The sequence below is a fragment of the Mytilus galloprovincialis genome, chromosome 1 (genome assembly GCF_965363235.1).
Source record: "Mytilus galloprovincialis chromosome 1, xbMytGall1.hap1.1, whole genome shotgun sequence".
In the NCBI taxonomy this organism is placed as follows: domain Eukaryota; kingdom Metazoa; phylum Mollusca; class Bivalvia; order Mytilida; family Mytilidae; genus Mytilus; species Mytilus galloprovincialis.
Window position 1 is genome coordinate 103080087 of NC_134838.1, and position 27230 is coordinate 103107316.

General features: G+C 31.6%; 1 protein-coding gene across 3 annotated transcripts in view; it reads left to right on the top strand.

Annotated features, from left to right (window-relative positions):
* LOC143047985 (uncharacterized) overlaps positions 1–27230 on the top strand; it is a 291101-nt gene that overhangs the window by 9321 nt on the left and 254550 nt on the right. Inside the window, exons 2-11 of one of the 3 annotated variants that reach the window (XM_076221371.1) lie at positions 921–993; positions 5256–5462; positions 7232–7450; positions 9935–10069; positions 19902–20042; positions 21335–21472; positions 23423–23557; positions 25034–25168; positions 25780–25914; positions 26811–26945. In XM_076221371.1, the coding sequence (XP_076077486.1) occupies positions 933–993; positions 5256–5462; positions 7232–7450; positions 9935–10069; positions 19902–20042; positions 21335–21472; positions 23423–23557; positions 25034–25168; positions 25780–25914; positions 26811–26945 (1441 nt within the window). In that variant the 5' untranslated portion in view covers positions 921–932. The remainder of the gene's footprint in view (positions 1–920; positions 994–5255; positions 5463–7231; positions 7451–9934; positions 10070–19901; positions 20043–21334; positions 21473–23422; positions 23558–25033; positions 25169–25779; positions 25915–26810; positions 26946–27230) is intronic. The other 2 variants (XM_076221380.1, XM_076221389.1) reach the window with 2 other exon arrangements.

Below are 27230 nucleotides of genomic sequence, written 5' to 3' on the forward strand. Positions count from 1 at the left end.
AATTTCGTTAGATTGAATACCCGCTAAACCGTTACATTAGAAAACTAATTTTCTTTTTTGTACAATTTCCCAAATTATGTCGACTTGTTATTTGGTCAGTAGGTAGGCAAGTAGGCAGACAGGTAAAAATTAAAACATGCTTTCAAGTATTTTAATAATTTCCTTAATTAGTTTGGTAAACAAACAATAGGGTGTATTATATGGATTTTTTCTGGTCGGTTGCGTTGCGGTGGATTCTTCAAAACAAGCATGTTATTCATTCCTGAATAACTGATTTACTATGCCGAACTTGTTTGACAATTCTCATTTTAACTTATTAACAAAAGGTGACGATTTTCTCAAATAAAAATTGTTAACATATCAAATTCGCAAAAGTTTTGACTAACAATAAACTGCCTAATCGTTCAACAAACATGTTGCAATCTTTACAGAGAACTACCGTTGCTTACCTTCTATATTAGTTGTCTATACACGGTGAAAAGTTGTATCAGTGTCAATCATACCGATTCTTTTTTTTCTTTTACATATTTCTTCCCAAGCACAGACTACCAAATAAAATAACATTGGAACACCATGATACACAAATACACATAACAGTTTAGTATTTTTTTTTATATCTTTTATATTCCAACTATACATATTCTAAAACTTATTCCTGTTCTTTCCAATTACACATTTACACCGTGACCTATGTCGCATCATTGATATCCTTGATTTGTAAAGACGATCAGCACAATTAATCCCGTTATGTTAAAAATCTAAAATACTTTCATTCCATATCAATTTGTCAATGTCATCGTAATTATGTCGAATAGCTTCTACAGTTGAACAAAAGAAATAATATCTAGGATATTAAAAGTCGCGGATGTTTAAAAATCAATTGATTTATTATCAATCTAATGTTTATAAATCATTTACAGGAACAGCAAAGGATGTACTTAGAAACTATCATTTTGGTGCACACTGTCTTATTCAGTCGTATTATAGCATTCCGTAAGTACTGTTTGTATACAATATTTTGCACAAGCTGTGTATATACCATAAACGTTTTGTGAGAGGAACAATTGAATAATGTTCTTACATTGTAAACTTCTATTAAATGTATAATAATTCCTTAATTTGAAATTTCTAACGAACTTTTCCTATAGACGTAGATAATAATATTTTACGCTACAGGAATAAATGTCTCTACTAGACAAACTTTAAGTTGACGTTTATAATCTTCAAACGAACAAATATGACTTCGGCAAAATAAAATACCGTAAACACTGATTAAAATTGTTATCAATACAAACCAGTAAAAGTCGAAATGACCTATATCTGTACTCGACTGTACTGATTTTGACTTGATCAGTCCGATGTTTTAATGGAAAGTACTTGATATTACTTGATATGTTACTTGATATTACTTGATATATTACTTGATATTACTTGATATTACTTTATATAACTTGATATTACTCGACCCACGTTTAAACCATAGTCGAATGCACTGATTTTTACATGAGCCTTACATTTGCCATAGAAAAAAGTATGAACTAGAAATCGACCGGTCTGAAACGGTCTCAACCCATTCTCGACTTATATTCTACACAATTCATTTTTTAAAAGGGTTATCAAGGATTACTATGAGAGTTCTATATATACTATTAATCGAGTTGACCTCATTTTGTGTGTCACTTCTCTTCCTTCCACATTAAGTTAAGCATCATGCATCTGTATCCTACAGGTACCATGCATAGTCGCATTTGTCATTCATTTTTATGATTATTCCGTTTGTGTTTTAAATTTGAGAGAAAAACGAAAAAAAGCATCCGAATATATTTTCCGTAATCAAACCGACTTTTAAATCATAGACAATACTGTTGGTTTTAAACATAACTTTGGAATTGATAGTTGATTGTAAATACACGCTTTACTTATAATATACGTATGTTGATAGTATACAGAAACGCGAAAATCATGAAATTTACCAGAAGTAAAAAAAATAACGGACTTTGGAGAGGGCTCAAAATAATTGTCCTGTCTCAAAGTACCTATGACTTTTGATACCTTTTCTGAAATTCTCCAGACATAAACAACAACAGTTTACATACTTTCATTGCGCGGATGTGTTCTAGTAATATAAAATTCTTTGTGTTACAGAACTAGGTTTTTATTTGTAAGGTTTATTAAAGTCATACGAAACGAATGCCTGGTGAAAATTAATGTTTATCCAATTATTCAACCAACGCATGTATATATCATAAACTTAGTCTTCTGTGCACGAATTAATAATTTTTTACGCAAATTTATCGTATAATCGTCAATTTTTCTCTCTCTGTCCGTTATGATGTGAAAATATGGCAGCTACTGAATTGTCGTGTTTTTGAGTTGTAGTTTATCGATTGTCACCTTATAGTAAACAACCAACACCGAATCATGAGTATTGAGCACGTGTATAACATGTACAATCAGATAATAGTTTATTTTAAAGACAAATCCATGCGTATTGCGATTACCGGAATTTTACGAGAAGGATCACGCTAAGGTCACTTGCATACGGAAAATATTTCGGCGAATTTCTTTCTGGAAGCAAGCAATCAAAACGGTAAACTTCTTCTAATGTGGACAAATTCAAGAATGTTCTTCAGAAAAAAAGTATATGTACATAAGTTATAAAATGAAAACAATCCATTTAGTTATAAAAAAACATATGCATATATTTTTTTTTAAATTTGAGGTTTCATATACAATTGAATAAAAAGATGTGCATTGTGTTATAAACTATACTCGACTGACTGATTGAGAATTAAGAATGTAAGACATAAGTCACAGGAAACCAATGCGTTTCGTTTGTCTTGACCCAAAATAAATAAAAGGAATTTTATAAACAAATTTGTCTTCCAAAAAATCAATAATAATACAATAGTTGCATATTATCATTTACGATATAGATTTGTAAAGATTGGTTGTAGTTTTAATGGCTTGATTGTGACATTTGAAAAATCTTCATTTATGAAGGCTTTTCAACAGTTGTCTGAACTGACACATGCATATATGTAATGAAAAGTAATCACTTCTTGAAAGATGTTTCTCTTATGTATTCAAAGTATTGTTAACACATTGTTTGTGAATTTTTTGTCCTACGATTTTTTCCTTCCAAATGTTTGACATTTTAATATTCTGTTCATTTATCTTAAATTTTACCAGGCTTAAAATTTGCAGTAATTGCAAAATTTATCTGAAAAGTTTTGATTGACATTTAATATATCTGTAATACTAAAATAACGAGGTCCAATTTGTCAGCCGTCACGGGTTAAAAACGACAAATCAAAGAATTCAATTTTATATATATCTAATATAGGACGATGGTGTAGATTAAAAATTACACCACTTCAGACCCTTTTGTTTTCCACAAAATTAAATATTGCCGATAATTAACAAGTTCCGGGTCAAATCCGATACCGATACCAATAGTATATTCACCTTTTACCTATTACCTTATCTGTACGTTCCGCCTCTGACAGGCGCACCACCAAACGGTGTATTTAGGATTTTGCTATATACACGGGTCATAATTACAGGGTTGACATTACTAAATTCTATCATTATCACATTGTTTCCTATTGTAGTATTTTAATCTGTATGACTTTAAAAGATGACAATACGAATACTAAAAATCTGGACTTAAAATAAGGCGTAAAGGTACAGTTTTCAATTTGTTAGCGGACATGACGTAAAACAGCGAATCAAATAATTCAACTTTATTTATAACTGATATAGGACCAAGGCTGTTGATTAAAAAATACTCCATTCCAGGACCTTTTGTTTTCCAAATAATTAATATTACCAATAAATGATAAGTTCCAGGTCGATGTGTTCAAACAGAAAGATTTGAAAGCAGAGAAAACTGTGTATGTTATAATCGGCATGACTTTATCAGATGACAATACCAATACTAAAATAAGGCTTAAGGTTGCATTCCTGTAAATATTGACTATGCAATTCCCATAAGAACTCCTTTTACGGCTAAAACTGTACCACTTTTACTATGAAGTTTAAAAAAAAATCTTATCCTAGAATTGAAAGTTCATATGCACTACAATCTTTTTCAAAGGTCAAAATATAGGGCTGTGCGGCATATTTTCAACGTTTATATGCCCTGAACTTTTCAGAGTTTAAACTAACACTAATTTTCGTAGCTACCCCTACCTCGAATGAAGGGTTACCACAGATTTAATGTAAACAATATGCACATGTATATTTAATGGTAACACTCATAGGTTATGTCTCTATGAGATGGAACACAAAGAGCATAACTGGGAACAAGTATGTAAACAAAATTAATTTTTCTATGAATATTCTAAATCTCCCCAAAAGAGGCGTGGTTTGAGAAACAGCTGTATTTACAAAGTGCAACCTTAAGCATAGTTATATACTTTAATTCCGTCACGGACTCGCGATATCACGGGTTTGTTCTAGTTGGTATAATGATTGTAAGTTCTGGTATTTTTGATGTTTATAAAAAAATCATTTAACAAAAATACTAAATTTATTACATGATATTTAATTTTTTAATCGGACCAGAAATCCTTTCCTTTCATCATTATTAATTTTCATTTTAAAGCATAAGATAAGATAAAATAAGACAATTTATAAGTATCAAATCCAAACAATCGGATTATTACTAAATAAAAAGACAAAATGAACAATAAACAATACAAATATGTAACATTCGCAAAAATTATAAGAACGTTAGAGGGATATATATATGATGCATATAGTGTTGATGAGAATATCTTCCCTTTGTGAAATTTTCGTTTAAATGCTATAAAAATACATTTTGAATTTCAAATCTAAAGCCAAGAAAAATAAAAAAATAATTTTTAAATGGATAAATTACAATAGATTGATACAGAAATAGATATAGGTTCGTTAAGAGTTCATTATGTATATGTCGATTATTGTTCAGACTAGGTTGAGCCGGTTCAGCTTTGGTTGAGAATGGTTCAGAAACTCATAAAATGGTTAAGTACTCGTCGAGTAAAGGTCAAGAACAAACTTAGACTATTTAAAAATACTACAGTCAAGTAATATCGAGTAAATTTCAGACCAATTTAGACAGGTCGATTGAAAATCATTACATACGAGTACAGATATTGGTCATTTAAAGCTGTTATTGGTTTGTAGTGTATTAAGTCCCAGGTGAGTCTAAATGTCAAGATTGTATAAGCATTTTAGTTTTTAATATTTGTTAATAATTATTGTTGCAGCTAATTTGGCCCTCAATGGATCAGCGATTCAAAGTAGTGTTTACAGGGTGTATGGTCCATCGAGAGTAATTGATGGAAATAGAAATCAAATATTTTATGGGGAAAGCTGTTGTCACACTGCTGTAGGTCAGTCATCAGCATGGTGGAGACTGGACCTTGGATATTCAGCATACATACATAGAGTTGTCTTGTATTATAGAAAAGACCGTAAGTTTAGAAATAAATAAAAGAAACCTTGACCTGAAATTATACAAATACATTAACTAAATATATACTTATAAATAGATATGATAGCTTCGGACATAATTGAGATAAACATCCTACAATGCTCCAATGAGGTTAAATATCAAGTGCCCATACCTGACAATTTTGACAAAAATAGACACAAAAGTTACACACGAAAGCGATGTCGTAAACTATCTGAATAAATCTTCAATTGATTATTCTACGGCTGCTTTTTTTTATATGTACACGTCGATTTTCCTCCCCCTCAAAAGTTTCCAATCAATTTATTGTGTCATTTCAATGTGTGCCCAAAAGTGTTTAAATGATATTGGACAGTAAAACTGTGTCCATTTCAGGATACACTCAAACGTCCCCACTTCTATGAAAGATAATTTCGCTGTCATGTCCTTAGTCTCGGAAAGAAGTCCAAACAAGTAAATTTAACAAGTCCTTAGACTGTTAAAATTATAGTTTTTCAAACAAAATCACAAAATTTCAGCTTTCACGGGATTTTATTCAACGACAAATAAGAAAAAATAATCCAAGTCAAAGTCTTTTGTCAGTATGTTTTTTAAGCGGAGTATATAGTGGTTTTTTTTATGTAAAGCATACACAGAGTTTTTGAGATCGAAATATCAATCGTTGGTATTTTTGAAATCAACAGTTTAACAACTCACTGGACAAATTTACATATAGTTCCACGGTTCTCCATTTACACAAGTATTCAACATGCTTTTAAAAAATTAGATTTAACCTTAAAGTAATAGCCAACATATTTTGTCTTAGAAAGGGATAAGGCGTACTTTGTAAACAGACAAAAATGCTCTTATTTGATTAAGAATTTATATCAGGAAATACGGTTAAGCTCATTCATTTGTTACAAAGCAAAGTTACAAAGTAAGCTTGGCAAAGATCTCTGCATTTGTGATTGTTTACCTTAATTTGATGTGCATTAAACATATTGATCCAACTGTTAAAACAAACGTTCACCATTATTAAAGGAAGCAACTACGCTCTTGTCACTCCGATATAGACTAAGTCCTTAACTCGTTTGATGCAGACTTGATAAAGAACCATTGCATGTAGGATGAAGAGAATCTGGCATTATCCGTTATCTTCACCTTTCTCTATAAAGGAGATGTTACCTCACTTAATAATTGGAGATTATGTTGTACGCATAATTCCCATCTACATTTAAATATAGGATATTCTATAGATCATAATTATAGTTTCAGTATCCCTCATATCTTAACTTATTTCTAGAAATTTAAAATGAAGATCGGTTTAGTACAAACCATTACGACTACATGAATTGTTTCAGCTTCCCAGTTGTGAATGTTTCATTTCTATGAAGAAACTTTCTACAAGTGCCCTTATTTGGAGTGATAATCATCCATTTGATACGATACTCCAGATCTAACGTTTCAATCATGATATACGCATAGATTTTGCTAGTTACGGTGAATGAATTAAACTATCTGGGTCCCATGTGGTGAAGTTTAAGTCATCCCTTCGTAAATTTTACTCTTTCTGATCTGATCCGTCTGTTGATATGTTGTCTTATTACATAACTGTTCCAGGTTAGGAGAGGGTTGACATAGTAAAAACCTCTATTACATCACAAAAACAGACGCATTCAATCTAAGGTTATTAATATTTTGTCGGTGTTACTGGAAATCTAAACTATTGTTTTAAATGAAAAACAAGTAACTTAATTCAATAACAGATATTATGTTATTGATATATTTCAGAACCAGATAGGCTTAAAGGATATCATCTATACATTTCGAACTCATTTAAGGAAAATAATCCAAATTCTGGACATGAATGTTTTCATTACCCAATGAGTACGAATAATCCAACTATAATACAGAGTAAAACGTGTGACTGGACTGGTAGATATATAGTGTATTACAATAAAAGGGATAATTTAGAGGCCTTCGTAGAACTATGTGAAGTAGAAGTTTTTGGTAAGCATGTGTAAAATAAAACATTTTTTCTATTGTTGTATTCTTTTTAGTGTGATACTTATGACTTTGATGGTTTTGTTCACAGTTTTTCAACATTTTGAAAATTTGAATCAGCTTTTTTCAACAATTGGGCTTGATGTTTATACAGTTATTGATATTGTTGTAAATAGAAGGTATAATGCAACATATAAATAATGCATAATGTCATGTCCAGGGACATACATATATAATAATAGCTGATTGGATTTTTTACAATTGAATTATATATTTAAAAACATTCTTTAAATACACGATTTTTTAAATTCATTATAAATTATGATAGGACTAGAATGAATGTTTTACGAATTCAAATTTAATGATGAATCATAACATTATCCTGCTAATCGTCAAAATCAAGCATAACTTACAGATCTGATTTCTTTTTAAGAGCAACAAATCAAACTAACACACCACATTGAGTATACATTTGAAATAGCTATACAGATTCTGTCCAATGAGTAATTATTGTCCCTACGTGGAAATTTGCTTATTCTTGTTTTCGTGATATACGCAGGCAAATTTCACTCACATCAATTTCACGTGAATTTAAATTCATGTGAATCTCACGTGAAATTTACATGAATTTCGCCTCAAACGAGCTAATACGTGAAACTCACGTGAAATCAGTTTTTGTGAGTTTAACATGAATCTCATGTGAAACTCATGTTAATTTCACATGAAAACCACGTAATTTTATTTTGGAAATAGAGTAATTCAAATAACATATTGATTCAAATTTAATTAAAATCATGAAAAATAACTATTTTTTGTTGCTGCAAATTTCACGTGAAACTCAAGTGAAAATTTTTACTTCAGATTCATAAGAATCTCAATTCACGTGAAACTCACATGAAAATTTTCACGTGAGTTTCATGTATAAGCTCGATTGAAGTGAATTTGAGGTGAGATTCATGTGAAATTTATTTGAGCAAATTTTGCCTTTGTATCTGAAGACAAACCCAACATCTCTGATTAACTCCGCTATCAAAGACAGAGACACTTTGCTTTTATAGCAGTTTTTTGCTTCTAACGATACATTTTGACAATTCAGTCAGGAACCATAAAAGATAGCGAGAAACTGTAAATAGCAAAATTGTTCCTCAAAATACGATCTCATATTTTGGCAACTTGGCCGCAAGCTTTTTCACTGACCCCTTATAGGAGTCATTACTTAACGATGGTGTTTGCCCATTAAAAGCATTTTTTTGCAGAACATATAAATGATAGAGAAAAAACGATATCAAATATGTTTAGTCAAACATGATTTACAAATGAGTAAGTTAATTGTGTATTACATAACTTTCCTTTGTGTGATTTGAAAATGGCAGAAGATGACATCATAGGAAAATTCACAAATTCGAATAAAAACTGATAACGCCATGGCAAAACACGAACAATTGACAAAGAGACGAACAAGAAATGTTATCTTTTTATCACAACAACCAACAGTTGCATTTTTTATAATAATAAATGTGAAGAGCTAATATCATTAAATTATTGAAAAGTATATAGTATGTAAAACATATATATTTTTGTAATACAGAAAAACATCAAGCTTTTGAAAATAACCGATCATTCATTTAATTGATAATATTTGTTTGTTACAAAATGTCTTCCTTATTCATGTCTTCTTATTTCTTGCATGACACATCAAAATCGTTCAGTCACTTAAAAGACTTGTACGGTCACTTTTCTTTTAGAAAAGCCCCACCCCCTCCTTTCCGACTAACTCCACCTGTTGAAATGCCCCGACCTGTTTCATACAGCATTCGGATCATAACAACTTAAATATGAGTTGCACTTGTATTTTTTAATCCACGATTGAAATTTAGTGTTATAACAATTTTGTATCATATTTTTAATTACACCACGATTTAAAGTTTACCATGCATTCGTTCTTTAAATAGATACATAAAAAATGGAAAGATACGAAGAGCCCGTACAAATTTTAGAAATCGATAATTGTAAAATCATTCTGAAATCCGTTGAGAACCATTTGGCGATCCCGTACGTTCAAATGTCCTTTGTACAACATATTGAGTGGGTGTAACAGAGAAACGTTTCCCTACTCTGACAATGGATCCAGTCAATTGGAGAACTGAGCGCGCAAACGAATGGTCTCGTCAATACAGAAATAAACATGATTGCATTGTTTTCAAATAAAGTTCCAGATGAAATTTTGCTACGTGAAATAATATGCATTGACAAACACGCTCTAACATTTTATTTAATGTAAGCTGTTATATCAAAAGTACATGATTCCGAAAATAATTATTAACCTTTTTAAAAATCTATATATATCCACGAAGATGGAAAAATATTAACTGAATACATGAACATATTCTTTGATATGAACGAAAAATACTGTACAGCAAAAATAAATACAATGGATACATATATTCGTATAACAACATTATGTTGATTTATGACTATTATTGTTCTCAGGCTGTTACGTAGGACGATATGGATCCCAATGTAAATCTCGCTGTCCAGTCAATTGTAATAATGGCACGTGCAGTATTTGGGATGGATCATGTGCATCTTGTAAAGAAGGCTTCAAAGGAGATCGATGTGATCAAGGTAAATATACTGATTCTATAAACGAACCAGCAAATCTAATTCACTACCTATACCAAATGTATATAGGTACAATCCCCTTCCCTTTCATGAATGTGACCTGCCGAATTAGACTATTTACCGGATTTGTAATCACATAAGCAACACGATGGGTGCCACATGTGGAGCAGGATCTGCTTACTCTTCCGGAGCACCTGAGATCACCCCTAGTTTTTGGTGGGGTTCGTGTTGTTTATTCTTTAGTTTTCTATGTTGTGTCATGTGTTCTATTGTTTTTCTGTTTGTCTTTTTCATTTTTAGTCATGGCGTTGTCAGTTTGTTTTAGATTTATGAGTTTGACTGTCCCTTTGGTATCTTTCGTCCCTCTTTTAAACTCAAGCTGTTGTAGCATTTATATCAACCATATAAATGTCTTAAGACATATAGTTATAATGCTGTCCATTATAAACGGATATTTACGTAATGGCCGCATAATACAAGATACATAATCAAATGGGGTTACGTTTCCATAATTACTTTTTGTCATGTTAGGAGGTTAAACACGCAGATTGTAAGACACCATTAAGCTTGATACAACAAAAACATAACCATTTATGTATTTCATCAAAAGAATGTGCAGTAACTAAATCAAACAAAAACTAATTATTACCTTAACAAGTCGATAATGAATTTCACTTTTTATGTGGTTTCGTCCTATTGAATATAATCATATCTTATAGCACCGTGTAAAAATAGGATAAATCAAAGATAAGAGTAAAGAGAACATTTACGTGTCATATCTTAAACTGTCTATAATACTTAATTTTATTTTTATTTTTTAAACATCAAATCAAACTAATGCTTATGTTGTACTGTTATACCACTGTCCCAGGTTAGGGGGAGGGTTGGGATCCCGCTAACATGTTTAACCCAGCCACATTATTTATGTATGTGCCTGTTCCAATTCAGGAGCCTGTAATTCAGTGGTTGTCGTTTGTTAATGTGTTACATATTTGTTTTTCGTTCATTTCTTTTTACATAAATAAGGCCGTTAGTTTTCTCGTTTGAATTGTTTTACATTGTCTTATCGGGGCCTTTTATAGCTGACTATGCGGTATGGGCTTTGCTCATTGTTGAAGGCCGTACTGTGACCTATAGTTGTTAATGTCTGTGTCATTTTGGTCTTTTGTGGATAGATGTCTCATTGGCAATCATACCACATCTTCTTTTTTATAACACTGCACATTAAGTATACATTTGAAATAGCTATACTAGATTCTGTCCAATGAGTAATTATTGTCCCTACGTGGAAAGTTTGCTTATTCTCTAATTTTAGTGCTATTTTCACATTTCTCCTCACTAGTGAAAAGGCTGTTCTCGGCATATGATTGGTTGAAATTAAACTGTGACGCTAAATTTTCTTGTTTTCTTTTGAATTTTCTTATTGTGACGTCATGAAAAAAGGGGACCATGCTTGATGACGTCACATCAAAAGTACACAACTTTCCTCAAATCTTTGAAAAAGAAGGATAAAAATCATTAGAGAAACAGATTCCACCACTGTTACTCGTGTATAAATATAGATGTTTTCACGGCAACAAGTGTATTACGATATTTCTCCACTCGAGACAGTTAAGTTTTATTATTTAAAGCGCGAGGCTTGTCGATTTTTTAAATAATTAACATCAATTCTCTGTATGCATCAACCAACAGCTGGCCACATGAAAAAAGAATGTCAAAGAAAAACTACCTCTAACATCAAAGTTAGTTACATTATTCATAAAAATCAGATTAAAATCTTAATCATCCTAGTCCTTATTGTCGGTTGCTAAGGAACATAAATTTCCTTAGCAACCAATGAAAAATTTACCTCAAAATGACCAAATTTCAATTATGAACAGCTCATTTATTATGGCAGATAGCTTTTAATAGTTTACCATTAAATGAACAACAGAATATGCGTTATAAAGATATATTTATTAAAGTAAATCATATACGGTGAAACAAAGTATAAAATATCAGAGCTAATAGCTATTTTAGGTACTGTGGATCTTAAGCAAAAAGAGTCAAATTCGACCAAATTTGGTCCCTAAAATGTTTTTTTTTGCAGAAATATAGCCAAAATGTGACTCACTACACTTAAAGATTAGGTATTTAGCTAATCAGTAATGAAAAAATATCTCTGGGTAAACATATTTTAAATCAATGGCGGATAATTCAAATTGGGTCATATTAGGGGTGTAAACTGTTCATGTAGGCCAATTTTTTTATATGTTTGCTATCATACCAGACAATTTCCACCATATAAACCAATTAACATGTTAACATGTTATATTTATGTTGGTGTTTGTTAAATATGTTTGTTCAAATGTCTGACCTATGGTTGACACTAAAAAACCTTAATGCAAACCTTAAAAAAAGAGGGGGGGGGGGGGTAGTGACATAAAAAAAGTTGTTTTTTTTCTGCACAAAAAATTTAGAAATGGAGAGGCACTAAAATCAAAGAATTTTTGGATGGATTTATTTTAAATAAAGAGATAAACAAAATGGGTTCATCACTAGGTTCATTATATTTATGGAAAATTTGGGTTTTATGTTAAAAATTGGGGATTCTGAGAATTTATTTTACAGGGTTTACTTTGAGTAATTAAGTAAAAACTCTTTTGAATCAAAACTAAACATATAACTTGGTAATTTTTTCTTCAATTCAATTAAAAGTAAAGGTTAGAGGACACAATACTACATTTTTGTTGAAAAACCGTAATTTTGGTATGAAGTGTACTTTAGGCGAATGCTAATTTCAATAAGTATCAATGGCAGTGCTACTGTTGTTTAGTATTCATACTTCAACTTACTTTTTCTATGTTGTGATGTTATGCTATTGTTTCAGAACTAGAGGCTCCAAAGAGCCTGTGTCGCTCACCTTGGTCTATGTGAATATTAAACAAAAGAAGCAGATGGATTCATGACAAAATTGTGTTTTGGTGATGGCAAGACAAGACAAAATATTTTATTTCCTCAGACACAAACGTGTACAAGAGGTCAAAACATAATAAAGTATGCATATACATCGATGGTGATGTGTTTGTACATCCTACTTTACTAAACATTCTTGCTGCTTACAATTATCTCTATCTATAATGAACTTGGCCAAGTAGTTTCAGTGGAAAATGTTAGTAAAAATTTACAAATTTTCTGAAAATTGTTAAAAATTACCTATAAACGACAATAACTCCTTAGGGGGTCAATTGATTATTTTGGTCATGTTGACTTATTTTTAGGTCTTACTTTGCTGTACATTATTGCTGTTTACAGTTTATCTCTATCTATAATAATATTCAAGATAATATAACCAAAAACAGCAAAATTACCTTAAAATTACCAATTCAGGGGCAGAAACCCAACAACGGGTTGTCCAATTCATCTGAAAATTTCAGGGCAGATATATCTTGACTTGATAAACAATTTTATCCCATGTCGGATTTGCTCTGAATGCTTTGGTATTTGTGTTATGAGCCAAAAACTGCATTTTACCCCTATGTTCTATTTTGAGCCATTGCGGCCATCTTGGTTGATTGGCCGTGTCACCGGACACATTTTCAAACTAGATACCCAAATGATGATTGTTGCCAAGTTTGGTTTAATTTTGCCAAGTAGTTTCAGAGTAGAAGATTTTTGTAAAAGTTATCGACGACGGACGACGGACGCAAAGTGATGAGAAAATCTCACTTGGCCCTTCGAGTCAGGTAAGCTAAAAATGAGACGGCAATTAATGCAGTGCTTAGGCCAAAATTAATACATTGGTCTATATATATGCAAAATACTTTTATCAAAGAGATTTATATGTCAGACTAGACTAAACACAAAGATGAAAGATAGATTTAATTTTAAAAGTATGAATAGAAATAACAGATAATGTTTTCACCAAAATATTGAGATCAGTCACCACAGGTTCATGTTTCTACATAAATGTTAGCCATTACTTCTTGTATGATAATTGAAGTTTCATTTTCTAATTTAACAGCTATTCCATTATTATATTTGGTGTTTATCTGTCATAAATAACGCGAGACGTAACAAGCCGTATGTTGTGGTACGAAAATTATGCACGCCATTTCTTTTGGTCTATCGAAAAGGTGACATGAGCCTTCCTGGATTTCAGAGCCCACCCTTTCAAGTTGTTTGTGTTTGTTGTTTCCTCAGCATTCAAACTCAAGTTGAAACAAGAACCAACACACTGGGTTACACTGAACCTTCAGTGCATATAGGTTTATGTATGTGTCACTGGTATATTTACATTTTGATTGGAAGTGACAGTTCCCTTTGCAAAGGTGGGGAATAAATACCGCCACCCTAAATAAGAACATTACAAAATGTATAAACAAACAAATACTGTACAACAAAAGATTGAAATCATCAGCATATGAAATTCAAAATGTTTAATTTGAAAAATAATACCTATGATTATAAATCTGTTAACGAATCAAGGGAGTAAGTGGGTGGGAAATTAAAAATCTTCACTTTTCTTGAGAAAACTAAAATGGCGTCCGCTAGCATTCAGTGCAATTGCGAGAATGCTGGCTAATCTAAACACATGTGAAGAGATAACATGCCCCTAATTCTCAATGGTCAATTAAATATCATTAAACAATCATTTAGTAATTAATCTTGACCCTGATCTAGAGATGACCCCACTGATCTTTGCCTGTAATCAAAAACTTAGACAACCTCATGCAAATTTACAGTTTCATATTACTCTTGATAAGAATAATTTCCTGACAAAAATGTTTTTATGTACCATAAAATGATTTGATGTTTTATCGGTGGTAATTTCATATCACTGAATGCTATATTCTCTGATCTTGTTGCAATCGTTTGGTTCCTGGTGAAAGTTGGCGTTGATTTGCCACTTTGCTATGTCGAATAGCCATTCCTAAAAAAAAATCAGGAAAGATGATAACATTAATATTCTGGAAAAAGGAAGGTGACAATGAGCAGCCAGGAAAGTCTTAACTACTTTTCTGTATTTCAGTCAAACCTTAAGTCAAAACCTTAAGAAACCATCAGTATTAAGCAAACACCTGTATTATAAGATCCCTCTGTATTACATTTCATATAAATAGAACCTGTAAAATTCAAAGACAACCTGTCTTTAGAGCCAACATTTTTACTCTCTCTTAAGTGGTCTCTTTAAACAGGTTTTACAAAATCCTGGCCTCAAATGGCGAAGCAATTTTTATACTGTAAATTAAAAAAAAAATTATATTGCCATTGCACTGTTATGTAATTGCAAATATTCAGATAGAACAATAATTTAATCTCACATTTTGACTTCAAAATATTTTCTATCTAATAACAATTATGTAACTAATTTGATTTTGATACAAATGATTTTTGATTTTGATGCACTTGGCTAGATTTATTTGTTTACGCCCCTCTCGAAAGTAGAGCAGAGATTATCCAACTGTGACCCCTGTGTAATGTATCCCTTCGGATTGCTTGGTACTGTACTTGTACACTCGCAACAGGAAGGGAAACCCCCTATATAGTTATATAGGGCAATTACAGAATAGCTCATTTGGGGAAGATTAACATATATAATTTATATACAGTATAAACAAGTAAGTCTTACGTGTTCCAACTGGCAAAACATATCCAGCATGTATGTGGAAAAGAACCCTTGTCGATGTCAAATTTTCGGTCTGCTGTTATGCCTTATGGCTGTTCTCTTACTCCTTGACAGTTTCTCAAAAGTTATGTACATTGTCTGATCACATCAGGAACTTCACAAGTGGTTTTTCTTTTTCTGAGCTCTATTAGGCTATCAATATGTTTCAGATGGCGGTTACACGATTTATTAATTTAATTTCTGTCAAACGTGTACTTTGTGTTTCATAGTTGAAAGTTTCAATACTCGGAGTTTCAATGTGATATTTCAGTGTAATACATGTCACAAATTATGTTCGGATATTGTTTTAAAAATGGACAGGCAACATTCATAATTCAGTATGTCACTATCTGTGGAATACTTCAATGGTAATTGTTGTAAAGCTGTCAACAAAGGAATAGTGATCCAGAAATAATATTATCAAGTTGTCTCCTAAATGTTATTGCTGCTACAGTTTTGTTCTGTCTCTTGAACGAAGATTTTCAAAAAGGGGAAATAACTAATTTTTCGAAATTACATCCATATTAGTTTGAGCATGACATTTTCAATCGCTTGAATATGTTATATGATATATTTACCCTCAATACATCTAAAAATAGTTTTTTCATAAGAAAGGACTATTTTATCATAAAAATATTCATATGAAAAATATTTATTTACAAATAGAACCTAAAAAAGGGGAATTTCAGGGTAAATTACAATGACTAGTACTCCTCAATTGGCAACTTTCTGCAACATTTACCCGAGATTTTTTTGGCAGCATTTTATTGACAAACATCCATGATTTTATATCTTATTGTCCTTGTTGTGAGGATTTCTGCGTTTTCGGTAAAATTAGATGTAAAAAATGACAAAAATCGGCAAAAATCATGCCGATTATTGTGTTAGGTGTTATGCTTTATCTCATTTTTACCATAAAATACAATTTTAGCCATTTCTCCTTGCTATACTAATATAAACATATGATGTCACGTTGTTTCCATGGCAACCAGACTATACAGATTTTTTTTATTGATTTTTTTTTAATTTGACTGTTAGTTTGGACCATTTCAACTTAAAAAGAAGTAATCAAAAAAAAATATTCTGGCCAAATTTTTCATATTTGGTCTATTATTACAGAGAATTGATGTTAAAATGTAACTGTTGAGAGTGGAGAAATATCGTAATACACGAGTTTAGTGTCGGAATCTGTTTCTCTGATGATTTTTATCATTTTTTTTTCAAAGATTTTCAGAAACTTGTGTTCTTTACATGCGACGTCATCAGACAAGGTCGCCCTTTTTCATGACGTCACAATAGGAAAATTCAGAAGAAAACAAAACATTTTGACGTCATAATCAAATTTCGACTAATCATTTCCCGAGAACAGATTTTTCACTAGTGAAGAGAAATATTTATCTCACACCGGTCAGGAAATGTGGCTTTTATGTAGTTTCGTCCTACTGAATATAATCATATCTTATAGCACCTTGTAAAAATATGATAAATCAAAGATAAGAGCACATTTACGTGTCATATCTTACACTGTCTATAATACTTAATTTTGCTTTTAATTATTTAAACATCAAATCAACATGAAATTGTGTTTGTCATTAATCTGTAATAGTTATCCCACGAGGACGCGGTTTGTCAGTGTCAGTTCCCCTGATGGCCGGAGGCCAGAGGGTGATCTAACACTGACACACCAAGTCCGATAACTATTTTACATCCCAGCTGTTTTAGATTAGACGAAAAACCATAAACAATTTATAAAATTTAGTTTAGATCGCCACACAACCATTCTAATATACTTTATATATTACTGTATAATGTATACCCTTTATGACCCCCGAACACGATGAGTAGATATAAAACAATGTAAACTCCCCCCACAGGCCAATCGGCCCACACTAGATCGCCACTTTATAAAAGAATCGACCCACTCTTGTTTACCGACTCACCCAACTTTTGAAAAAGTGTAAAATCAAATCTGACAACTTACTTATTAACGATAAGGGTTTAAACCCCACTAAATAAAGGTCTACCAGCTCGCCCCACTTATAAAAGTATCTTGCTTCCTTTAAGTATGTTAAATTACTAATAGTCAGTATCCAGTTGTCCTGGTGAAGTTAAATATGTGTCGTGGCTTGATATGCTAAAAGTCTTGAGTTTGAATCCCAGCATATACACTGGATTTTTTCTACGTGAATTTTGATAGATAGTCATTTCCGTATAATTGTATATTTAATTTTAAGTTTTATAGTGGATTAGACATTCCCGCCAAAATGTTACAGAACAAAGGAAAGCATACGTAACAAAGAAACTCAACCCGGGGTGATCTGTTTTGGGTGATCCGTTTCAGATCACCCCTGTTAGAACAAAGGAGCTAGGGATGTAATCGTTGTAAAAAAAAATTTCTGGAAACATCAAATCCAGTATTTTAATTGCTTGATTTCTGAGTCCGACAACGATATTCGTGCTCGAAATGTTTCGTTTTTCAGTCTAAAATCAAAAACTAAAATTCCCAATCCAACACGATACCTCATAAACGAATAAAATATTTAGATAAATCATAGTTTGCATTCATATCATGTAAAAAATGACGTCTACAGATCATTATTTTATGCCTTAAATCAAATGTCTTTGAAACTTGTTATCGTCCGGGTTGATTCAAAAGAATAGTCTATCGAAAGAGAATATAAGTATTGAAAATATACACTTATATGCATTTGTATTTTAATAGTTCCCTCAAACTTTTGTTTACACGTGCATTAATGTTTGTCTTTCTTGTTTCTATTTTAATGCGTCTTTGTGTTTTTGGTTAGTTTTTGACGATGCATTTATCAAAATCGATACAACTTTCATGAACAATGAATACTCATATAACTTCAAACAACATTAGATACAAATAAAGGGTTATTTTATGTGCAGGTAGATACAATTAGATTGTATATGTAATGCAATCAATGACAATCATGTTGTATCAGTCCCCCGTGAGGAAATCAATATCATCATGATTGCAAAGGATTTATCAATTTTTTAAACTTATTCTTATTTCTGTTTATCATAAGTGTCACCTTCAATAGCACCTTTTCCGGTTCGTATGGCTCAACATGGAAACTTATTTTCTAGATCTTATTGTATAGTTTTATTTTTGATATTCACCCCATACGTATCACATGTTAGATTATGTTTATTTATATAACATAACTTTCTTGGTATTCCTAATCGGAAGATTTAGTATACTTAACGACAAAATTATTTTTATTTACCTGTATAGAATTTGAAAATTCAAAAAAGAGGACTTTGTATAGATTGTAAAATATTTTACAGTGATATCTTACCATAGCTTTGTTTATTTACTTTTGACCTTAAATATTTATCCCTACTAACTTTATTAACTATGCATATGCATTCAGTTATCGCATCTCAAATTTATTCGTTCATAGTGTGTTAATTTACGTTTTTTGATTGAGTTAAGCCTTCCAATTGATATTTTATTGTGTGTTTTTTTATGTTGTGATGTTATACTATTGTTTCAGTAAAAGGGATAATGTTTGGTACCATTAAAACGTTTAATTCTGCTGTAAATGTTTGCACCTGTCCTAAGTCAGGAATCTGATGTACAGTAGTTGTCGTTTGTTTATGTAGTATATACATGTTTCTCGTTTCTCGTTTTTTTTATATAGATTCGACCGTTGTTTTCCCCGCTTGAATGGTTTAACACTTGTAATTTTGGGGCCTTTTATAGCTTGTTGTTCGTTGTGAGCCAAGGCTCAGTGTTGAAGGCCGTACCTTGATCTAGAATGGTTTACTTTTATAAATTTTTATTTGGATTAGAGAGTTGTCTCATCGGCACTCATACCACATCTTTCTATACCTATATGTTAAATGAAAACTGAATAAACATTCCTTACATATACAATTGTTTAAGCAGGTTGTAGGGCAGGTACCTCTGGTGAAAATCCTAGTTTATCTACTGCTTGGTTGGCAATACGTGGGATAACGTGAATGGTCTTTGTCTGTATAAATACTGTGATTATATCCGACACTGGAACGACAAAGAAATCAAAAACTTAATAATTTTCCAATATATTTCAACTTCTAGTTTTAATTGTTTGTTATAATAATCTTTTTCTCTAAAATTTGAAATTAGCTAATTGAAAACAAAATTGATTCTGTTTTCTGAAGTTCACCTTCGTATTTTAGTATGTGACAAGGGAACCTATGGAATTAACTGTTCTACGTCCTGTACCAATTGCAAAAACCAGTCTTGTGATCATCGTACAGGAGAATGTCCGACAGAGGCCGGTTGTAAAGCAGGATTTCATGGTTCAAAATGTAGTAAAGGTATGTTAGCCAAAATATATATCGTTACTTACACTAATTATCATTCTGTCACATCAGTTACATAAATAAAAAAACTAAACTATTAAAAATAAATAGATTAACATAACCATTTCATGTGCTTGTCCAGAGCCGTGAACCTCGTCAGACATATATCGTTCCCATGTGTCATAATTGGGTGTTGAATAAATAATAAGATGTCATGACTTAAGGGTTTACAGTACCTAAAGCCACCTCGAATCGAAAATACATTTAACAACCAGGTTTTTGGGTGGTTATAGTAAATAAGTACTCGTAGCAAATGGTAAACTGAAAGCTGTCATTATCGTAATTATTATAATTCATTGATATATTATATTATATTTATCATAAATAACTGTTTGTTTTTCTTTCTGTTGATCATAAGTTCTCTCCTCTTAATACAGCATCTTTCTGTGTTATACAACTCAAAATGGTAAATAAATAGTCTTTTTCTCAAAACTCTTAAAAATCTTAAATTCTGGGCATTACGACATCACAAATACATGGCGTAAAACCGTATATGTTTATCCGGTAGCATTGTAACTGAAAAATATTGACCTTTTAAATAAATGCACCTTCAATGGCGTGTGAAAAGTGTAAAACATGAAATGTGCAGCTGATTTTCTGTTTAGAAATGGTATGATTATACCCGACACATGCGCAACAATACGTTCAAAAACTTATGTAGAAAAGTTGGAATAAATCTGGTTTTATTACAGTAATAAAAAAAACTAAACTATCAAAGATAATAGGTTCATAATACCATTTCATGAACTAATCCCAAGTCAGGCATCTCGTTAGTGATTGGCGTGTGTCATAATTGAGTGTTCAATAATAAATAAGATGTCATGACTTAAAGGTTTGCAATGCATAAAGCTGTATTCGAATCGAATATGTACCTTTGACAACCAGGTTGTAAATAATCAAAAATAGACAATTGTAACTCGAAAGCTGCAATTTTTGTAATTAAAAAAATATTTGTAAATTTATCTAATATTGACGAAAGAAAAAAAATATTTTTTCTTATTTCTGTTGATCATAAGTTTTCCCTCTCTTAATAACATCTTTTCCGGTTCCTATGGCTCGAATTGGATGTTTATTTTCTTCTCGAAACTCTGTTCAAATTTGAATTTCGGGTCATTTCATATCAAACATACCTGGCGTAGAACGTAAACTCTCTCAAGCCGGGTATTCTTTGCCATATGGTAAGACAAGGATATATTAACCGAAAACAGATTAGGCAATATTCCTTACAAATAGAACTGTTTATGCAGGCTGTAGTGCTAATACCTATAGTGAGAATTGCCAGCTTCAATGCCACTGTTTAAATGGTATTACGTGTAATGACGTGAATGGTCAATGTCCTGATGGATTGTGTGATCCCGGATGGAGATCAAACACTTGTAGTCAGAGTAAGTGTTATATTTATACGATTGTGTCAATGTAGAAGAACCATTAAAAAAACAATCAAAGAAAGCGAAATTTAATGTAGTTCATGTTGATATAATTATAACATGATGTTTTTCTCCTTCTTGTGATTAATATGGTGTGCCATACTTAAGTTTTATATTATAAAATGAACAGTTGTCTATATAACTGTCAAGAATTCGATATAGGAACATTTGGGAATGGTTGTATTCAAAAGTGTACAACTTAAATATTCAAAAATTGTAATGGTTTAAGAAGAGCTCGTGATCCGTTGGTAGTATGTAGATCAGAATGTTGTGGGTACAGATGCAGTCACAGTAATTTCAATTTGTTTTTCCTGAAAACAATATATAGCCTATAAAAGACAATAAAAGGATGATTACATTGTAAAAGCAATGAGTTGCAACTGAAATTATATTGATAATTTTCAATAAATGCACCTTTTTGGGGAAAAGTATGATTAAAGCAAATGTAACAAAAAGTAAATGAGAATTTAGTTAGTCATTACTGCAACTTCTACTTGGTTTTTGTTTTGTTTTACTAATTTTATTGAAGGTTGGAATTAACTATTTGAGAACAAAATTAAATTTGTTTTCTGAAGATCACCGAACTTTATATTTTAGCATGTAGTAAAGGTTCTTACGGGATTAACTGTTCTACGTCATGTTCCAATTGCAAAAACCAGCCTTGTGATCATTGTACAGGAGTATGCCCGATAGCAGTAACGCATTTGAGAAAACATTATCCTTCACATATCGAATCAAATGTTATGACCCGCCTAAGAGAAATAAAGTGTTCAGTAAAAGCATATGTAGGTGCCCAAGAAAGGGAATTAGCAAACTCGAACTAGTTCAAGCAAGATACCATGTTTTTTTGGCCAGGCGATATCCTTTTTCAGACTTTTGGTGAACAATTATCGTTATGTTTTTTAGGATTCCCTTTCCTTTTATACCCTGTGTAATTGATATGAGAACATTACACCAAATGCCAGCTATCTGTGTCTAAAAGCAAAATTATTTCATCTGGCAAGGAATATAAAGTAAAAAAATATAATTGGTCTATATTTTTTTTTATCAAAAAAGGGATCCTTAAATTCTTCATAATCCCTGAAATAATATTAGGGAATTTGTAGCATTAACATGTGTATGTAAATATATACATGTCGAAAAGTTAATAATAATTGTAAATAGATATAAAAAGATTTGGTATACGTGTATTCACATAATAGATTATATTGAAATTCTGGCATTAAAGACAAAAACGGGATGTCACTCAGCAGAGAATTTTGTAAGATAAAATATTTACAAAGGTGTCTGCATCATATATTTGTTTTCCTTAGGATGACAAGATAATCAGAACATGTTATGGCCTTGTTAGTTTATTTTCGATCTATGAGTTTGTCTCCCCTCTTTAATGTTTCGCCCTTCTTTTATGTTACTATTACCTAAAGTAATATTTACATTGAATTATAAACACGCTTTTAGTGACATTATCTAAGACGAAAGCAAATATATTTATTTCCATCTGTAGAAGCTTTATCTGTAGTGCTGGTTAATTTATAAACTTGGTACCATTAAAACGTTTAATCCCGCTGCAAATGTTTGCACCCGTCCTAAGTCAGGAATCTGATGTACAGTAGTTGTCGTTTGTTTATGTAATTTATACGTGTTTCTCGTTTCTCGTTTTTTATATAGATTAGACCGTTGGTTTTCCTGTTTGAATGGTTTTACACTAGTAGTTGTGGGCCCCTTTATAGCTTTTTGTTCGGTGTAAGCCAAGGATCCGTGTTGAAGGCCGTGCATTGACCTATAATGGTTTACTTTTATAAATTGTTATTTGGATGGAGAGTTGTCTCATTGGCACTCACACCACATCTTCCTTTATCTATTTAAAAAAAAGACTTCATCTTCAAATATACAATTGATATATTTTAGAATGTGAGGTTGGTACTTATGGGCCAAATTGTCAAAATACTTGTGATAACTGTAAATATACAGAATGTAACCAGTTCAATGGTACTTGTACACATGGATGTTCTGCTGGATGGAAGGGACCCAAGTGTGAAATAAGTATGTTTTTAATATAAACTAATTTCAATTAATAATCTGTGAACAGTTTTGTTTACACTTAATACCATGACAATTCATGGCATTCAGATTATCAGAAGTCCATTACCAGTTCTCAGAAGTGCATTATCATTTTTGTTTTGTTTGACTTGAAACAGATTATTTAGCGAATGTCCATCTGGATAGTTTACTGAGAAACATTACACATTGCTGGTAATTCATTTACCTTTATAACTTTAATTTTTACATCGAAAATCGATTCAAATATTAATATAAAAATATGAAGATGTGGTATGGTTGTCAATGATACAACTCCGAACTATAGACCAATTGACATAAAGTATAGAAATATAGATCACTTTTTGGACTTCAACAACGAGCAAAACCCATAATAGTAAAGGCCCCCGAAATGACAAATGTTATACAATACAAACGAGAAAACTAGCGTCCTCATTTATGTACAATACTTTTATGTAAAAAAAAAAATGATATAAAGTAACAAATTTGTACAACAATGCAACTTGTTACAGCAGGGGTGGATAAAGCACAGGGATGTTCTAACTTTTTTCCCCCTTGACATGTTATATGAAGAACGCATATTTGCACTGATACAACTGCACCACGCCTAATATAATTAAATTGTACCTCAATTATTTATATAAATGATTATATTATATATCGGTGCGTTCCTGTTCATGTGTGTGTGTGTGTCTTAATATAGATTTATAGATATATTTGATACTGATGAGGGTTGTATATAAAATATTTCGTTGGAAAACTATGTATATATGACATGTTGTGTGATTGCTTATGTAGTTCTAAAGATTTAGTGTTTCTACGTTGTCCCTGATTTCCCTTTATCTATATAAAGCAGCAAGAATCTTGAATCAAAAATTTTGAGGACAAAACGAAGAGTGGTATTCGGTTGATTGAGAACTACGGCCATTGACTTTTGTTTGCATAAAGTTACAAAGGAGAAAGTCCGATGAACTATTGAAGAAAGTTCACATTTGTATGTTAATATATACATGTCGAAAAGTTGATAATAGTTGTAAAAAAATATAAGAAGATGTGGTATGAGTGAATGTTATTCACATAATAGTTTTTATTGAAATTCAGGCATTGAAAACAAAAACGGGATGTCACTCATCAGAGAATTTCGTAACATCAAATTATTAATACAGGTATCATACATCTGTTTTCCTTAGGATTACAAAATTATTAGAACATGTTACGACATTGTCAGTTTATTTTCCATCTATGAGTTTGTCTGTCCCTATTGTATCTTTCGCCCTTCTTTTATTTTACTATTACCTAAAGTAATATTTACATTGAATTATAAACACTCTTTTAGTGACATTATCTAAGACGAATGCAAATATGTACATTTTCATCTGTAGACTCTTCATCTGCAGTACTGTTCTATCTATATACTTATAAATAAAGACTTCATCTTCAAATACAGTTTATATATTTTAGGTTGTGAGAAAAGTACTTATGGGCCAAATTGTCAAGATACTTGTGATAACTGTAAAGATACAGAATGTAACCAGTTCAATGGTACTTGTACAGATGGATGTTCTGCTGGATGGAAGGGTTCCAAGTGTGACATGAGTATGTTAAATATATATAAATCTTTATCAGTTGATTTATCTAGTGAAAACCCTGTTTATTATGAAGATCAAGATCACATGACAGCAGATATTTAATAATATATATCTTAATGCCAAACTATTTAAAATGGCGGGACTTCACTTTTAAAGTTTTAAATCTGTGCTGAAAACCATCTTCGAATTGAAAGTAGCACACATATAGGATAATGAACAACGAATATTTTTTGTTTGAAAGGACAAAGTACGATGAGCATGCGAGAACGGCTCCCAATTTTCGTTCAAACTATAAGTGACGTGCAAAAGATTACAATGCTATGTTTTTAAAGTTTAAAAGTTAAACCTATATTTTTGTAAACATCAATAGATTTGTCATTTTTCGCATGTATTATTCATGATTTGTTGCTGTAAATTATTCACTATTCGCGAAAACAGCAGTTTCCAAACCTTTTCTGTATCTTATACTATAAGCGTACCTACGGACCACAGTCATATTTATACCTGACCAACGCAAATTTGTATATTTTCATCTGTAGACTCGTTATCTGAGGTACTGGTAAATCCATATACTTATAAATAAAGACTTCGTCTTGAGATACAATTTATATATTTTAGGATGTGAGAAAGGTACTTATGGGCCAAATTGTCAAGATACTTGTGATAACTGTAAAGATACAGAATGTAACCAGTTCAATGGTAATTGTGCAGATGGATGTTCTGCTGGCTGGAAGGGTCCCAAGTGTGAAATACGTATGTTTTAATATACACTAGTCTCAATTAATTATCTTGTGAACAGTCTTGTTTACACTTAATATCATGACAATGCATGGTATTCAGATTATCAGAAGTCCATTACCAGTTCTCAGAAGTGCATTATTATTTTTGTTTTGTTTGACTTGAAACAGATTATCTAGCGAATGTTTATCTGGATAGTTTACTGAGAAACATTACACAGTGCTGGTAATTCATTTACCTTTATAACTTAGATTTATACATCGAAAATCGATTCAAATGTTCATATCAAAATAAGAAGATGTTGTATGGTTGTCAATGATCCAACTCTCAACTATAGACCAAGTGACATAAAGTATAGAAATATAGATCACTTTTTGGACTTCAACAACGAGCAAAACCCATAATAGTAAAGGTCCCCGAAATGCCAAACTATTCAAAATGGCGGGACTTCACTTTTAAAGTTTTAAATCTGTGCTGAAAACCATCTTCGAATTGAAAGTAGCACACATTTAGGATAATGATCAACGAATATTGTTTTGTTTGAAAGGACAAAGTACGATGAGCATGCGAGAACGGTTCCCAATTTTCGTTCAAACTATAAGTGACGTGCAATAGATTACAATACTTTTTTTTGAAGTTTAAAAGTTAAACCTATATTTTTGTAAACATCAATAGATGTGTCAGTTTCCGCATGTATTATTCATGCTTTGTTGCTGTAAATTATTCACTATTCGCGAAAACGGCAGTTTCCAAACCTGTATCTTATACTATAAGCGTACCTACGGACCACGAACATATTTATACCTGACCAACGCAAATTTGTATATTGTAGAATCGTTATCTGAGGTACTGGTAAATCTATGTACTTATACATAAAGACTTAGTCTTAAGATGCAATTTATATATTTAAGAATGTGAGAATGGTACTTATGGGCCAAACTGTCAAGATACCTGTGATAACTGTAAAGAGACAGAATGTAACCAGTTCAATGGTACTTGTACAGATGGATGTTCTGCTGGATGGAAGGGTCCCAAGTGTGAAATAAGTATGTTTGATGTATATTTATCTTAATCAGTTCGATTATCTGGTGAAAGGTTCTGTTTACAATACATACTATGAGGATCAAGCAAACAGTACAGCAGAAAATTAATACGTTATAACTTAATACCATACTGTTCATGTAATAAATAAGATGTTATTACTTAAAGGTTTACAGTGCTTCAAGAATAGAAAGTAATAGAAAGATTATCACCATTGAAGAGAATCTTGTGAACCATTGGTAGTATGTACATCAGGATAGGGTTGCAATCATACTAATTTCAATATGTTT